We start from the raw sequence: 18,405 nt of genomic DNA, 5'->3' as shown, positions 1-18,405 counted from the left end.
GCAACCCAGTAGAAAATGTCCCTGAGGGCGGCCAAATGCTGCTGGATGCCGCGTTCTGGAACAGCGCACGCTTGAGCCGGCGAGACGATGAGCGTGCTGATCTGGGCGACACGCTGCTGGAGCACCTTGGCGAAGAGCTTATAGTCCACATTGAGCAATGTGATGGGCCTCCAGGCAGAGAGCTCATCAGCACGCGCACCGTCTTTGCAGAGGAGCTTGACGTAGCCTCGACGGGACGACGCCGGTAAGGTGCCACGCTCAACAGCATCCAGGAACACTCCACGGAGGGCGGGACCCAGGATGTCCCAGAAACGAAGATAAAACTCCACTGGGAGTCCGTCAGGGCCGGGTGACTTCCCTTTGCGCATACTCCTTGCGGCTTGAAATAGCTCGTGGACGCTGACATCGAGGTCCAGGTCGCTTGACTGGTCGGAAGTGAGACCCTCGTACTGGCGGCACACCTCCTCCCAGAGTGAGGGGTCGACTGACTCTCGGGCGTATAAGGTGGCGTAGTGCGACCCACAGGTGAGGACCAGGTCGTCCAAGGTCGTGGCCAAAGTCCCATCTTCCCGGACAAGGCGTTCCAGCCGCACAGGTGTCGAGCGCTGTACCTCCGAGAGGGCCGCCTGGACCGGGCCGGCGGACCGCATATGAGCCGGTCGGGAAGCGTCTAGAGACCATCCCCGTGCCCGGCGCCACAGAAGTGCTGAGAGTTCCGCCTGTAGCTCCTTGTATGCTGTGGCCTCCTCCCGGGAACCCAAGCCGCATTCCAGAAGGCCCCGAAGACCGACCTGCAACAGGTGAATGTCTCGCCTCCGCTCCGCCACCAGCTCTTTGCCCCATTTTCGGAGGATCCTCCTAGCACCATCCTTCACACTGTCCCACCACTCCAAAGATGTCACTTCGTGGATTCGGGATTCCAGGTACGCCTGGACGTCCTGTACCACTCGGTCGTCGTTCAGGAGCGATGGGTTCAACCGCCACGGCGCGGGTTGGGGTCCAAAGCCAACTGGGTCTTGTAGGTCCAGGACGACTGCCCGGTGGTCAGTAAAGAACTGCACAGAAGTGCCGACCTGCACCACCGCACAATCCTGCACCCCACACGAGAGAGACTTCGACACGTAGAACCGGTCCAGACGGACGTGGCGGTCTTGGCTGCTGAACGTGAAACCTGGTGTAAGTCCGTGGATAAGGTTCCAGGCGTCTGCGAGGTCCCTCGCCCGCAACAGGCGTCTCAGCTCCTTGCTCTTCCAGGGTTGGTTCCTCGATGTTCCCCCCGCTCGGTCATACTGTTCGTCCACAACACAGTTGAAGTCACCACCGAGCACAACGTCCCTCTTACCGAGGAGGTAGGGATCGACGCGGCGGAGAAAGTCATTTCTCTCCTGGTAGTCCGTGGGAGCGTAGATGGACACCAGGCGCCTGTCACGCCCGTTGATGGCCACGTCCACTGACACAAGTCGTCCTTCAAAGTCGAAGGAGTGGCGCAACACAGTTCCACGAAAACGCGGTGTCACGAGGATAGCCACGCCACGAGACCTCGATGTCCCACAGCTGAAGTGTCCCTTCACACCCACTCGTACTGCAAAGTTCTTAGCTTCCTGCAGGCTACTGAAATGAGTCTCCTGGAGGAAGGCGATGTCCACTTGCAACGATGCAAGCAGCGAACCCAACATTCGCTGCTTTCGATGTTGGCGGATCCCGCGCACATTAAGGGTGAGCACTTTCATTGTCCGCTTGGGAGGAGGGTGGGGACGGCACGGCACGATTGGCGGCCTGTCGTCGCTTCTTCTTCTCCGTCTTCTTGCGGCCGCTGGCCCGTTCGACTGTTTGCCACGGCTGCTCCTGAGGGGCAGCCGCTGACTCCAGCGAGTCGCTCGACATGTGTGGCCGTTTCGCTGATAGTGGAGCGTGGTCTCGGCTCTCTTCATCGGACGAGGATGACATTTCCTCGGTGGACTCCACAGTGGCATCCTCGTCAATGACGAGTGGCGCGTCGGAAACCTCGCTGGAGCTATGTTCGGAACTGGTCAGGGAGGCGTCCTCTTGCCGGTCGGTCGATTCCTGACCCACAACTGCCGTTGCAGGGGACACAGCCTGGGGGGCCCCGGTGGTCGGCGCTCCTTCATCACTTTGCTGAGAGGGCGCAATGGCGTCCTCCGTGGTTGGTGATTCGCGAACCTGCTGCCCGTCCGGGGTGGGGGCACCCTCGCCGCCGCCGAGCGCGATGACTTCCTGCGTATCCCTCAGGTCACTGGCTGCCTCGTCAACCAGCATATCGTCCTCGGTGGCGATGCTGGCGTACGTCTTGACCCTGCAGCGCGTGGTCCAGTGGTCCGCTCCACACTTGCGGCACCGCTCATTGCACGAGGCCGCCTCGTGCCCGAACGCCGCGCAGCGACGACACCTGGGTGTCGTGCAGTCCAGCACGTAATGGCCCTCTTGACCGCACCGGCGACATTGTTTGCGCATGCCGCTATAAAGGCACATGCCCTGGAAGCCGCGCACAGTCACGAAATTCGGCACTTCCTTCGTCACCTCGATGAGCACCTTCCGGGCTCCCGTTTCAACGGTGGGGTAGTCCCGGTACTTCTCTCGATGTGACTTGAGCACTTTGCCATACCTGGAGAGAACTGCATCCAGGTCTTCGTCGGGTAGCTCCGTCGGAAGGTCGAGCACGGTGACCACTTTCACCGTCGATGCCAGGGAAACCAATGGGTAGTCCCTGCTTGCAATGGTTAGTACGCCCAAAGCACGGAGAATTTCCACTGCGCGCATTGAGTGCACAGTCACAAAGAAACGACCTCTGCCCGAAGGTCGGACGGAGCGAAGGTCGCGTAGCGAGGTGGCAGAGGCCACCGCGTCTAGAACTTGCCTGGTTTTCACCTGGCTGTCGGCATGGAGGCTGAAAGTGAGGTCCTGGCGTAGCTGCGTCGCCATCTCCGTAGGGAATCCCCCGGCCCCCCCGGCGGATCCCATCTTGCGGTGCAGCGACGCGATAAACTGGACTTGAAATATACAATCTTTAGTAAAAGGCGAAAGATTAATACGCGGAGTTGAAGAGAGACCTGAGCATAACCAAACATCTGCTCGCGAAAACGCGTCTCTCCAAAGATGTCTACCAATCATAAGGGTGAGTTCGAAACGGATAATAAGGTAATGCGTAATCTACATAATAATACGTAAAAGTGACGAAACTTGTTGTTGTAAAGACGTATAGTATCCACGTTTTCCATTCAGGCGCATTGTTTTCAAGGCATGTCTAATCACTTTCTCTTCTTTTATCGCTTGATCTCGCGCAGGTTGTAAAACTGTTTGGCGATATCGCTCAAAGATGGCGCCACGGATTTACTTTTGAAACGTTCATTTGGAGCTCTGTTTAGTGTAACAGGTCATACTTCGGTGTTTTTCAAGGTTGGAGATATCAAAAGTTTATCGCAAGCATCCTTGGAAGCGGTTTAATGCGACTTCGATGCTTAAAGCGTCAGATTTCCGTTACAGTGTACTTCTGGTACTTGTACTTCCTTCCGTGCTGCAATGGCGTCGTCCATGTAGTGGTTCCTCTCTTCCGAGAAATTTGGCAGAATGGGTTGGAAAAAGCGGCGGTAAAAGTTTTTGTGCAAACCTGTATTGGCACAGACGACGTTCATCCCCAGGTTTCAGTCGCTTTTTTTGCTTTTCGGTCCGAGCGTTATCACTTTTTTTGTTTCGAATTCTGTCTGTTTGCCGTCGCTCTTGCATTCATCACTGGCTCGAACATGAACGAGAAGTCTCCGTTATTCTTGCTTACTATTTTGCGTTGCTTCTATTCTGTCGCAAAAATTATTTACGTAATTATTCATCTGTCACCAGTGTCACAAAACTAGAGCGATCAGATCTAGAGAAACAACAGTTCTGAAACAGTTGTGAACCCGACACTGCCTATCAAGAATTATTAATTTAGATTCTGTTTACTTCCCGTGGGGATGTGAATTGTATTCACCACTGGGAAGTACCACAAAGATCCCACTTAAGCGACAAGGGTACACTGAAACCTTAGTCTGGAAGAGAATGATAACCCGAAATGACAGAGGGTTTGAAAATCGTTTTGGACTACTGTGCAGTGTGTCACTGCCTTTGTGACAACCTCATACTCCCATACAATGCCGCACAACAATAACTGATGTGTGTGAAAGAAACAAGTTTCATTTGGGAGTTCAAACACATGTACCCCTCCTGCCATTATTTAAAATGCTTTTTGACGATTTAATATATATATATCGGTATTCATATGTCACTTAACTTCGTAAGCTAATTGACACCAATGGAATTATATGTCACAGCTCATGTTACAAATATAACAACCAAAATGTGTACGATAAAGAAACTTAATGTGTTTTCAAAAAATGCACAGGCATGAGATACAAACTCCAAGTCTGGTGCAATGCATTGTGTTCTAGAAACAATGAGAAACATGTACAACCCAAACATAATGTGTATCGTTCTTCAGAACATGGCATCAAACCTCGTCGTCTGCATGGACCTCGTCGTCTGCCATTGATGAGGTCCAACGTAAAAGTGTTTTACATGAGAAACCATTTGTGTGCACAACTAAGAAATCTCCGCGTTTATTTTCTTAATTTTTTTTACAAACAAGCAAACAAATCTCTGTGTGTGCAGGTATGGTTATACTCCATCTGCGGATCCATGCTCGTCGTCTGCATGGACCTCATCGTCTGCCAATGATAGAGGTCCAACGTAAAAGTGTTTTACATGAGAAACCATTTGTGTGCACAACTAAGAAATATCTGTGTTTATTTTTTTTTCCTTACAAACAAACAAATCTCTGTGCGTGCAGGTATGGCTATACCGCATCCGCAGATCCGCGCGGCACCTCAGTTTGCGGATGGAAATATTCAGTGTATTGATTTTTATACTGGCTTACATAACAGAGGGACAGAACAAAAAACAATAGGACGTTTCGACGCCTATCCTCATCAGCAAAAACTCAAGGATGGAAATATAAAGTTTTGAAATCCGCGTGGATGAAACGGTGCGCCTGTGCAGTGCGTGGAGGTGCCTGCATTTTATCCGCCAATATGCTTTCCCCCGAGTTGTGTGAATTTGTTAATTTCTGGGCGTCTGAGGCTCACGTGTTCGTTCATCCCTAATTGCGGTCTGCCTCAACCATTTCTCGTTGTTTGAAGTGTTGCTGTGTGTGCCAGCGTCGATATGTGTCATCCGTTGCATTGCTGTGCCTTTCAGTGCATTTTAGTCGGGCAGTTGCTGATGACAAAGTTTCTGAGGTAGCTGTCATGCTGAAAAGCGAAAGTGTTTGTGGCAACATTTTTGCCATGGGGATTGTTTCCTAGAGATACATGGATGCGTGGGTACAGTCGTTATAGACACAGCCGCTGATACGGATGCACCTATGTCAACCTGTGCAACTGCGCTTGCGGTCGCGGATCTTACGTGTGCGGGTACAGTCGATATTGTCTGCGCTCGCGTCTACTTATCAGAATAACCTTTGATGTTTCATTTCCGCTGGCCACGACACATACTGGAGAGGGAAGTCAGCGGAGCAGGTTTTAGAACCCCCTCTGCCTTTCTTGATTTCAACATTCGTTGCAATTAAATTTCCCAAAATCTAGATACTCAAAATTGGTGGCTTGATTGCTGTTTTAAAATTAATACTGTTTTTAATTAAATGTGATTACATGTGCTTGTGGGATAAGTCGGTTCAAACGCTTGCCCGTAAATAAAGTTTGCAATTGTATCATTGTTCTGTGACATTGTCAATTCTTGCTTGAAGTTGTTCCCAAAATTTGCTCCTAAAATTTGCAAATTTTTTTGAATTCATCAAATTCACAAAAATTAGGGTCTCTCTATCAATAAGGGTATTAATGGTACTTTGTTTTGTATACATACCTCTTGATGGGATACTGGAAAGGAGCTTTCTGATTGGACCAGATGGGTTCTTTTTTTTTCTCTCTCTCCCTTTGTTCTCCATAGGTGAGAGAGAATGGAGTAAAACACCTTAGGTTCAAGTGTTCTTTTTTTTTTTTTTTTTTCAGTGTATCTCATGTCTCTCCAGAGTTCCTCAAGAAGAACCACCAGGTCCCCTTTCCCAAATTGATGAAGAGGGAACTGCGACTGCAACTGATCTACAGAAATATGAGGAGGTGACTGTAAATGCTGCGGATGAAGAGTTGGGGAAATATCGTCGGCGCCCTATCTGAGGTTTTTGCTTTCAGTATGCACTGTATTTTCGACAGCCTGTTTGCACCGTGCTAAAATGTTTGCACGCACAGGGAGCATTTTTTTATCCTTTAAAAATTTTTAATAAAAGGCTAAGAGAGCAGCATAGACGCCATTTTCGATGTTGAGTTATGTGGCGGAGCGGATGTCCTCTAGAAGAGTATAAGGTTCAGAATGTTCTTCATCGAAAAATGAAAAAAAAAAATTAGTACAACAATTAGTCAGTTAGTTACAGGGTTAGTCAGTAAGGGAAAGCGCTCTTATACAGTCTCCAACCATACTCGGCATACAAACTATCAGAAAATGTGTCTACAAAATGACTAATTAACCTAAAATCAACTCTTTAGTTAATTAATAAATTTAATTAACATTTTAATTGTGAGATTTTCGAGCAGACGCCAGTACATTAGAAAAATGCCCATCGAAAGTCATTATGACGTTTTAGAAAATCCTGAAACTGTTGAAATATTCATTGGTAGATTTTTACACGGAAATGAGCTGCAACCCAAAGTGTGCTCGTAGCATTTCCCATAAAAATTCTGTAAAGGGGCCATCTTTTCTGGGTTTACAAAAAAATGTAGCATGTTTTACTTTTATTTATTTTTAACTAGAAGGACCTTGAGGTAGTACTGAGACTACACCCTTTGATATGCTGTTACCTCTTATCTGTTTTCCTCACAAAGTGAGAAAAAAGCTGTCCCCATTTACTTACAGTACGTTCTCGTGCGTCAAACATGTTTTCTTCGAGCTAAGGGTTCTTCTGGTGCGAGTTCTCCTTTCAAGTTATTGTTGCGGTGTGAATATGTTCACCGGCTCTCTGCCACTTTTTAATTTCCATTGCTCATGTATACTGTAGTACTGGTTTTAATACAGTGAACACTCGTTAATATGACCCCCGATAATCTGACATACAGGCTTTACGACCTGGGAAACGACGCAGTGAAACCCAGTGATGGCCACTAACTACTTCTACAGTAGTTCAACTATAACTACTTCGCAATGGAGTAGTTTTACTAGTAGTTCAGCTACTTTTCAGTGGAGGTAGTTAAAACTACTTATTTGACTACTGCAATGTATTTTAACTACATCTCTAACAACTTAACGTTGTCCATCAACACCCATCCCATTCTATAGTGTTCTTGGACACCCAAATATGAATCACAAGCAGTGATAAAAGCGAAGATTTAGTACGCATGCACGGCACAATTGCTCTGCACCTCCGTTCTCATCAAACAAGTAGCTCGAGGTAAAAGTCGGAAGCACAGTCGTGCCGTAAAGCTTGTGGCAAAATCGGAAGTAGTTGGCACCTGCAGTAACCTAACTACTGTAGTTAACTACTCGAAATAGTAGTTTAACTAGTGGTTGCACACTACATTTTCGCAGCTAGTTGATAACTACTTTTTAACTAAAATCAGGTACTTTAACTAGTAGTTTAAGTACATGTAGTTAAGTACTGGCCACCACAGGTTGGAACCTCTGAACCCCCGTTAATATGACAATTCCGCATTATGACCAAAATTTGCGAGAACGACCATGGTCATAATAACGAGAGTTCGCTGTAATTCAGTATGCATATAAGCACGTTTCCAGCAGCTCTGATAAGGGTCGCTAGAGATAGTGTGCATTGCAATTCATTCGTACAATTCTGTGATGTATGATGTTTTGAACCCTTCTTGTATCTTTTTCTGAAGGAGGTCGGCTACAGCCGCAATTCCTCTGTAGGGGTCAGATGCGCTATATTTCAGGCTTTTGAAGCTTTTACTTATTTGTTTTAAGCATGTTGAAGTTGCATTCGATTTAAACCTGAATGAATGGTGGAGCAGTTAGTCTGTTATTCTATGAATTATTATGAGCATTAGTACGACTAGTCGTCATTGTATGAGTTATACTCAGGGCGTCAAACTGAAGTATTTGCGGGTATGGGTTCACGAATCTTAGTTCTGTTTCGGTTTGTTTCGTGAGCGCCGAAATAATGGTTTGAGCCGGTTTCGTTGAGTTCATAACGGTTCAGTGCACTGCAAAAAAAAAAGACAAAAAAGTTGCGCCAACATTCTGTTCTACTGTGCTGGATCGTTCAGAGCGGGATGCATGTTTTCTTACGAACACATTAAAAGGGCACTAAAATGCGAAAACAAGTTCGTTTCAAATTATGTTAGATGCTACATTAATTTGGTACAGTCAACCCTCGATTTATGAACGCCCTCGGTTCCCGGAAAAATCGTTCATAAATCGAGGGATTTATAAATAGAAAATTCCGTTAAGTCAGTATTCCGCGGCTTATGCGCGAGTTTTTTTTTGCACGGACTCTCTGCAGCTTGTTCACCGGTGCGGCTTATCTGATGACTATTTCTTCCTGGTATTTTCCCCATACGCCGGTTTTAACAAAAGGGACAACAGTGTCTGTGGAACAGCACTGCCCTGCCGATGCACGAACAGTGCATTGGCAGGACAGGGGTGGGTTCACATTCGAGTAGATTGATCTTCCTGGTGCATTCCCCCAAGCAGCTTTAACGAAAAGTGGTGACAGTGATTCACGTTTTCTGGAAGACCAGTGACCCATCAATCCATGAAAAACGCCCAACAAGGGCACAATCCGATCTTGGTAGAACTCTGGAGCTAACCTTCTTTGTTGTATACCATGCCGACCCTGAAGATTGGACCACAAGGTTTATGGCCTTCTCTATGGTCTCCTTTGTCGCACAAAGCAGTCATCTCATATTGCCCGCGGCTTATCTGCGAGTGCGGCTTATCTGCCAGAAAATTTCCAAAACGTTCCTAAAAGTGCGTTCTGCAGCTTATCTGTGGTGCAGCTTATCTGCCAGAAAATTTTCAAAACGTTCCTAAAAACGCGTTCTGCGGCTTATCTGCGGTGCGGCTTATACGTCTGAAATTACGGTAATTGAACCACCGACTTTTATTTGAGAGCAAGTTGTCTTTGCATTTTAGTACTCATTTAAGTCAACAGCCTTTTGATATCAATCATTAATTTATTTAATATATGTACCATGAGTTGATGACAATGCAAGCAGAAGTAAAGAATTGTAATTAGTAAAATAATGAGCACATCTTCTGTTTGTATAGTGTCTACATTTTGCCCAGATCGCCACAGCACAGTGGGTGAATCAGTGTAGCAAAGAATCAAAAATAAGTTTTGTACTACAAAGCTGGAAACACGACTGAAAGCTCAAGATGACCCAGACACCAAGTTCATGTCTACAGGCACAGTATATTTTCACGTAGGTGCAGTTCTGAATGCCATTTGCAGCGTATGAGGCAGTCGACTAGGGTGCCCTTCATTCCATTCTGATCATCCATGTGTCCGAGCGTTTTCGAAAAAAGAAAAACAACACTGGACAGTTTACCAAACAGTACTTTTCATTAGGTCCAGTTGGAAAAACAAAAATTGTGGTTTAGTTCAGTTCCTGTCTTGGGAAAAATAGTGGCTCAGTCACAATTTACGTTTTGGTTCCAGTTTTGACACCCTGGTCATACTTACGTACTTATCATGTCCACGCTCACAAAGTGTGCACGAGCGACATTGCTGACATGATTTCAATGATAATGTGTCCATACTTTATTAGTATATCTTTCATGTACTGGATCATTAGGTTCACGGAGACGATACCTACATCCTCCACAAATAATCTGCTCTGTAATCCTTTTGTGAACTCTGAGAAATGTATTGGGCTCCTGTATTACTTTCTTTTTCACAAACGTGTTGACTACAAATTCTTCATGTTGTGGGTTTTCTGATGCACTTTTTACTGAGCTCAATGTTTGTCTGATTCTTCACTCAGTATTAGAACCATTGAAACCACAGAATTGCTTGTCCATCATCTCTCCATTTTTCTCTATATATTTTTGTACACCCCAACTGACATTATCTTAGCTTGTCCCTTGTTTAAAATATATGCTTCTATGTATTCGAGAGCTCCAAACCCCCAAGAGGATTAGTGACACATCTTAAAAGTGTCAAAGCCCCCGGTGCTGGTTCATTCCTGTTGTATGCATCTCGTCTCATTTGTGTGCCCTAGTACAAGGTTTACACGCTTTTACAAAAGTCTTTTTCTGTCGTTGCAGTTTGTGAGATTGTGTTTTTTTTTTTTTTTGTCTCTATTATATCAACCCTGAGTGTTGAGCTTATCTACATGTTCAGCCTGTATGACCTGCCATTGCTCACTTTGAAAGTATCAGAATGTTATTTTCATCACCCATTTTATCTTCCTCACAATATTTATATAGATATCTTCTCCGAATATTGAGCATGCTGCCTACATAAATGATCAGTCCATAGTTTCTACAATTTGCTCAGCTTACAAAAAATTGTGTGCCATGGCCATGACCTACTAGATGATAACGACCATGTCGTAGTTGGCAACCCGTATGAGGATCCCGTCCGCACGATTCGCTAGGAGCACTACTCATCCGCCCGCGAGATCTACATCATGATTGGACAATAGAAATTTGACTTTCGAACGCGCAGAAGCGGACGTACGACTACCGTTGCAGACGACACACAATAGCTCCTATGAAAACGCGTAGAATGATGATGATGATAATCAACTTTAGAAAGAAGCATCGCCCGTGGGACATACACTGCTTGTACAAAAATACTAAGCTGAAGTACAAAGTATCGCAGTAATTGAAGAAGCAATAACCTGCCGACGAGTAGCTCCACCACTAGCTTCCAAACAGAGATCGGAACCGGAACTGAACCCGAACCGAAAACCGGAAAAAAACTTTATTTTCTGACGAACCCGAACAATTTTTTTGTTTGTCCTGAACCGAACCAGAACTGAACAAAAAAAATTGTTGTCCTGCACCAAACCAGAACTGAACAAAAAAAAATTGTGGTCCTGAACCGAACCAGAGCTGAACAAAAAATTTGTTGTCCTGAACTAAACCAGAACTGAACAAAAAAAATTTGTTGTCCTGAACCGAACCAGAACTGAACAAAAAAAATTCGTTGTCCTGAACCAAACCAGAACTGAACAAAAAAAAATTGGCACGGTTACCGGTTCGGGAATTGGTTCAGAGGTGAAACCACTGTACTCGTGACCGACCTTTTTTTGACTCACCTGAAGCGGTTATCTCACACCTTTCTCTTACAACCATGTACGGTGAGTGTAAGCTCGCTTTCACGTAGCAAAATTACTGCCCATGAACCGGTTAAGCCGGGCCCGAAAAAAGGTAACGGTTCCAATCCCTGTAAATGTCCCGACCGCTGAACGATTTTTTTGTATGTGTGTGTGTGCGGGGAGGTGTTCTCCCTGAACCGAACCTGAACTGAACCGATATACCTGAACCGGTTTAAGCTGATAATTTCGGTTCAGCGGAGCTAAACCCGAACCGGACAAAAAAACGGTTCCGATCGGGTGGGGTCCTGGGAAGGGGTGCCTGTGACATGGTCGTTATAATCTACTAGGTCGTGGTCATGGCTCACCCCTTAATTCCTTGTCCGATACCATTTTATATATCCGATAAAGTGGCAACCTTGGCCTCTCCTCTTGCAGACGACAGAAGAGTGCACAGGCCGTACTCCTTCAAGTGCTCGCAGTGCGGCGCCGCGTTCAACACCGAGTCGTCCCTCGCCCTGCACCGCCGGTCGCGGCTCCCCTGCACGGGAAGGAGGCACCGCTGTCGCCTGTGCAACTACGCCACCGACTACACGACCAGCCTCAGGGCGCACGAGCGGACGCACACGGGCGAGAAGCCCTACATCTGTCACATCTGCTTCAAAAGGTTCTCGCAGAAGGGAACGTTGAAGGCGCACTCCAAGACGGTTCACATGGGGGAGCAGGCCCTGCAGCTGTGGACGTAGACGCCCCTCAAAAAAGGATTCTCGCGGAAGGGAGGAAAGGTTGGAACACATTCCAGGACAGTTCACGTGGACGTAGGTCTCAAAGGACACACATCGTTTCAGTAGGAAACGTGCGTCGACATGTTTCTGCACGGGCGCTGCATGTAGACGTTTAAACTGTCGTCTACGCTCATTATGGACATAGACCTCGAAGGACACGTCGTTTCAGAAGGAAACGTGCATCGACGTGTTTCTGCACGGGCGCTGCATGAAGGCATTTAAACTGTCGTCTGCACTGATTGTGCCGATTAAAGGCATTTAAACTGTCGTCTACACTCATTATGCCGGTTGACGGCATTTAAAATGTCGTCTACGCTGATTATGCCGATTGAAATGATTTAGACTGTCGTCTACACTGATTATGCTATTGAAGGCATTTAAACTGTCGTCTGCACTCATTATGCCGATTGAACACATTTAAACTGTCGTCTTCACTGATTATGCAATTGGAGGCATTTAAACTGTCGTCTACACTGATTATGCAATTGAAGGCATTTAAACTGTCGTCTGCACTCATTATGCCGATTGAACGCATTTAAACTGTCGTCTACACTGATTATGCCAATTGAAGGCATTTAAACTGTCGTCTACACTGATTATGTTGATCGTAGGAGGGACTTGGACGTGTTGCTTGTGCTCGTGCAACTCTGAGGATATGCATATAAACATGTGCGATGTACGTGTGTACTACCTGATGCCGCATGCAGAAAATCCATCTTGTGTTTGTCCTGTCTTTGCAGTACCGCGAGTTGTTCTGACTTTTGAAGAACGATGTTGCATTGAAAGTGTTGGCTAAAGTCTTGATGTGAGTTGATTAATGCTTTGTTTGGCGATTTGAGATCTGAGGACTCAGAAATGCGTCCAGCTTCAGAGCCATCTCGAGGCAAAATCCTACCTGGGGCACGATAGGGTGCCCAAATACTAGGTCCCTCTGGATATTACGAAGACAACCGCGTCGTCTGCTACGAACCTCCGCCATCTTTATGCCCACGCGGAACTCGCATTGTGCTCAGAGAAGTACAGCCATACGCTCAGCTACACACTATAATTTGGAGTTGAGTAAATACGTAGCCCTGGATAAGGCGAAGACAACCGTGTCGTCTGCTACGAATCTCCGCCATCTTTATGCCCACGCGGAACTCGCATTGTGCTCAGAGAAGTACAGCCATACGCTCAGCTACACACTATAATTTGGAGTTGAGTAAATACGTAGCCCTGGATAAGGCGAAGACAACCGTGTCGTCTGCTACGAACCTCCGCCATCTTTATGCCCACGCGGAACTCGCATTGTGCTCAGAGAAGTACAGCCATACGCTCAGCTACACACTATAATTTGGAGTTGAGTAAATACGTAGCCCTGGATAAGGCGAAGACAACCGTGTCGTCTGCTACGAATCTCCGCCATCTTTATGCCCGCGCAAAACTCTCGACGCCCTCTCTCGCACCCTTAGAAGCATTTGTCTAAATATTTCGCAGTACGCAGAGAAAAAAAAATTGGCCTAGAATTTATATACTCGCTCCTCATCTTTAGTTGCACACACATGAGCAGTAGGTTATTGTGTTGAGGAAGTCTTCTGCACTTCGAAGTTGTACGGAAAAATTCTGTGAGGAAAAAAAAAGTGAAATGGTAAAAAGTGATCCAGAAAAGTTCTATTCTGCAGCGAAAGTTCCGCAGGCTCTCGCTCTATTACGCCGCCTCACTAGCTTGCAGGCCCCCTCGACCCATCTGGGGGCGTCCGCCCCTCTCAGGACGGCCCTCTCCAATATTGTGGAAAATATTTCTGACAAGGAATCAATCAACCGACCTGTAACTAGTCAATAGCCAAATAGACAGTGATCACTCAGTGCAAAGAGTATGATGTCAGTACTCTGGAAAAGTATACTTTTTTTTTACCTTTGGTTCATGACGTGAGTTGTATTTAATTTTTGTTTGTCTTCATTCAAGCCACAGTATTTTGAAAAGCGTATATTCAACCATTACTTTGGCCAAAGAATGAATGTTGTACTGTCATGCTGAGGAATTGTCAACATATTTATGCTGTGCTATGGAAAGTTATTTTCGTTTTTGAACGTATGTGTGTGTCTTGGTTTCTCCTTTGCAAGGGTTAACCTTGAGTCCTATTCAAGATCATTTCATGTGTAATGCTAGCGATGCGCATTTCATTATACAGGGTGCAGATTTTTATTCGATGCAGATTTTTAATAAAAATCTGAGCAGCTAATACATAATTTTTGTTCGTGGGCTAAATTGCTTCAAATTAAACACATCCTTTCTGATTTCCAGAGCCAGGCATTTTTAAACAATATTAGTTTAGATTGGAATTTGAGAAGAAAAAAAATGTGGATATTAAACAATTTTGAAAAGTGCGTGTACATTGAGATAGCCATTCCGAGATTTTCGAATTGGAAGCCAGTGCAAAAGAGTGCTGTAAGAACAACTTATCCGTGCTGCTGAGCAGCTTGACGAATCACTTGGCAGCGCGTACGAGGTTCGTTCCTTGCATAGACAAGTGCTTGGTTGATTGCTGAGTGTTTTGTCTGGGCTGAAAATAGGAGTGGATGTCTCAAAGTATGCACCAGTTTCACCCTGTACATGCCTCATGGGAACCCTAGCTGGAAATAAGTCTTTAACACTTTGATACAGTGTCCTTAGAGAACATGAGTGGCATGTTTCTTTATCCTGGATATTGTCTTCAACGGACATTGAACAGGACGATCATTGGATTGTGCATGTCAGGGATAATCAACAACAAAATCAAATGAGTACGCAGCAAGCTGCTTGTGCCATTCAGCAATTACCGTGGATCCCTCCATCATACTGCATCTAATCGAACCTTGCTGATCTTCCCACCCCTACGGTTTTAAACTGAGGATTTTGGCTTAAACTTCACAACGTAGCACCATTCCGAATAGGGAGGAACCACTTATGTCGGACACATTATGCACGTCCAAGCTAGCTCCGCCCCCCATTTTTCAGCCAATCCAGAGACGGAAATGTATTGTTCGGAAGCCGGAAGCGTGCTGTACGTTGAAGTTCTGTTTCTGTTTCGCGCCGAGATTGGGAGGAGAGACCCGGGTTCGAATCCCAGCACCAGCTGTGCTCCCTGGGTGTTTTTTCCCGGGTCTTCCTCGGACAAATGTTGGCACGGTCTCTTTTGAAGTCGGCCCACGACTCACGATCCCTGTGATAGTCGTGACCGACTACGGCAGGCAATTCTGTCGACACCATCTGTTTTAACAGTGTGTTTTGGTATTGGTTCATAAGAGCACAATTGAGCCTCTGCATGCAATAAGGGGATAAGTCGACTTATCCCCCTTTTTACTGTTTTTGCTGCAGTGACATCTACATACCTGTATGTACCTGCCGAAAAAATTTCTCAATTTATTGGCCTGCTTCAGGAAGGTAAGAAACGGGAAATGCATGTGTGTCGTGTCAGCGGGACGGACAATACGATCAGGCCCATTTTCTCGGTTCGATGTATCCCCTTATTGCATACAGGGTTATTCTAGCAAACGTCACACATTTCGATCGCATTGTAAAAATACAGGACTAGGTTTGGCCCATCCCAAACTTTGCAGACTGATAGCCATTTATCTGAAGTTTCGTTCGAATTTTTTGTAAGCACTATGGTGATGCGGAAAGAAAATTAAAAATAAAGCAAAATCTCGCCCCATGCATTTTCAATGGCCCATCCCACACAAACACCGCCATTTTTTCTTGTGTCTGCTTCACGTTCACATCACTTCACACAGGTAGCGCTGCCTACAACGATGCGACATGCCGATTCTGACGTTATGCACCAATCCTCTTGTTCCAGTCATGTTCTGCATGCTGGTGCCACCTGTGTGTGGTGAAATGAAAATGAAGCGCACGCAGCAGAAAATGGCGACTTTTGAGTGAGATAGGCCATAGAAAATGCGTAGAGTGAAATTTTGCTAGATTTTTTATTTTTCTTCTACAGGACCATAATGCTAAAAAAAAAATTTCAACGAAACTTCAGACAAATGGCTACCAGTCTGCAAAGCTTGGTGTTGCATAAAACCCGTCTTCTCTTTTTACGATGCGATAAAAATGTCTAACGTTTCCTAGACAGACTAACCCTGTAGAGAGGTTTAGTTATCCTCATCTTACATCCTACCCGATTGTTACAGTTAAGCAAGAAGAAGGCGGCGAGGAAGGACAGTTCGCGTGCTCCCCCTGCGGCGGAGCCTTCGTCTCCGAGACGTTCCTGCAGGAGCACCGCGGGGAGAAGCGCCCGGGCGGGGGAGACAAGCACCGGTGCAGGTTCTGCGACTACGCGAGCGCGGACGCCTTCTGCGTCCGCAAGCACGAGCGGGTCCACACGGGGGAGAGGCCGCACGTCTGCCAGGTCTGCAGCAAGGGGTTTGCGCAGAGGAGCAACCTGGTGAAGCACCTGCGGATGGTGCACCGGGGGGAGAGGGTGTACAAGTGCGCCACCTGCGGGGACAGCTTCCAGCAGAAGCACCACCTGAAGGACCACGGGAGGGTGCACACCAAGGAGAGGCCCCACGTCTGCGAGCTGTGCGGCACCGCGTTCACGCTGAAGCGGAACCTGCGGAGGCACCTGCGCCTCACCAGCTGCAACGGCCACAATAAGTAGTTCCCTGGCGCGTAGGCTGACTCGTAGGGTCGTGAGCGGTGTCGCGGTTTTCTGTCCGTCCCGTCCGAGGCGAAATCGTGGCGCGACTGCGTGTACCTAGGGGTGTATGTAGGGGTGTATCTATTGTATCTAGGGACGTGCCAACCAAATCCTCGAATCCTAGGCAGGGATTCGAGATTCGCGAATCCGAATCCCACTGTCTTTAAAAAGGCAAATCGAATCTTTCACAACCAACAAACACAAAAGAACGACGACAGAACTGATGTTCTGAGGCTGGAACAACGTAGAAGGGAGAAATACACACAAAGCCTCAATTTGCCTAAGAAATTATATTTCAGTATATTTATTAGTCAACCCTATTAGAAAATGCGTACATATTTACATGCGGGTGGGGAGAACCCGGTAGGAAAGAAAATCCCTGTTAAAGGGTTCTCCGTAGTGATTAACAAATACATCAAAGACAGTTCACCGAGCATTAACATACATTAATTTGGCATTACACTTCTAGAAGGCTTCTGAAGACTGGTTAGAAGACACTGACAGTAGCAGTAAGACAGCTAAACGTACACAAAAAAGAGATCCGTATAACAACTCATTACGCGGGTAACGAGGATGGTAAGAAGTTTTTGGTTTGGAGTTTAAACGCTATCCTCCTTATTTCAGGTGGGAAATGATTCCGCTCGCATACAATGCGGAAAATAAATGAGCGCTTACCGTAATTAGTTTTTGTTAATGGTAAAAGCAGACCCTTCGCTCCAGCCCTGCTTTGATGTTTTGCCTTCAAATGGTTATGACTAAGCGTTTTCTGATTCTAAACAGCCGGTAATATACGACCGCGCGATGAGTAGGACGTTATGGGAAATTACTTGTTGAATACTTAATATTCTGTAATTAGTCATCACAGGAGAAACAGGGTGTAACGATGAAAGACGAAAGTCACTGAAAAGGTTAGGCAGCTGGAGGACTCCTACCCACATCTTCTGGATTACCGGTAATCCAGAAGATGTGGGCTCGAGTCCTACAAGTGGCTAACCTTTTCAGTGTGACTTTCATCTTTCCTCGTACACAAACCACGTTTGTTTGTTTGTCTTTCAAGTTCTTCTGGTTTTTTCTTCTTTGTTTCAAAGTCTTCTTGTTTGTTTGCTTACATTTTTGCTCTAGACTGAAAGAGTTCAGACAGGCACTGTTACGTTACAAATTTAAAAGTAACATGGTTTTGTGTTTGATAGTTGGTTAGTTTTATTGAAATAATTCTGGCTCGAGAACTTACGTATTTTCTTGTAGTTGTTGAACAGCATGCTAAATAAACAAGAGTTGTACGGGTATGTTTTCTCCTGAAACTGCATCATTATTTAATTTGTTTTTCACTAAACCAGTGTATCATGTTCTGCTTCAAAACACTTTTCACACAGATGTTTTCTCGTTTGTTTATATTGCTCTGGAACTGTTGTTCTGGAACTGTTACATTAGAAGTTTAAAAGTAACCCAGTATTCCTTTTGACTGTTGCCTAGTTTTATGGAAATAGTCCAATCTCAAGAATTGACGTATTTCTTGTAGTCGACAGAAAACATGTTAAATAAATTTACGTTTAAGAAGAACTATATGGGTATATTTTCTTCTGAAACTGAACTATTATTTTATTTGTTTTTCATTAAACAAAGGCATCATATTCTGCTTCAAAGCAC

The 18,405-nt window shown here is 45.8% G+C and overlaps 1 protein-coding gene across 2 annotated transcripts; it reads left to right on the top strand.

The window, feature by feature from the left end:
* The first annotated feature begins 3,570 nt into the window (after positions 1–3,570).
* LOC135379111 (zinc finger protein 324A-like) lies at positions 3,571–18,044 on the top strand. 2 transcript variants are annotated; one of them, XM_064612367.1, is made up of 4 exons: positions 3,571–3,656; positions 6,054–6,161; positions 11,751–12,097; positions 16,250–18,044. In XM_064612367.1, exons 2-4 carry the CDS (start codon positions 6,115–6,117, stop codon positions 16,717–16,719), a joined length of 864 nt encoding a protein of 287 aa, XP_064468437.1. In that variant the 5' UTR covers positions 3,571–3,656; positions 6,054–6,114; the 3' UTR covers positions 16,720–18,044. The 2 variants fall into 2 exon arrangements, 1 of the variants encoding a protein (XP_064468437.1); XR_010418716.1 differs by lacking the exons at positions 3,571–3,656; positions 16,250–18,044 and having other exon boundaries at positions 6,132–6,219; positions 11,751–11,858.
* The last annotated feature ends 361 nt before the right edge of the window (positions 18,045–18,405 follow it).

The sequence above is a fragment of the Ornithodoros turicata genome, chromosome 1 (genome assembly GCF_037126465.1).
Source record: "Ornithodoros turicata isolate Travis chromosome 1, ASM3712646v1, whole genome shotgun sequence".
Lineage (NCBI taxonomy): Eukaryota > Metazoa > Arthropoda > Arachnida > Ixodida > Argasidae > Ornithodoros > Ornithodoros turicata.
This window is presented reverse-complemented; position numbering and strand designations above follow the sequence as displayed.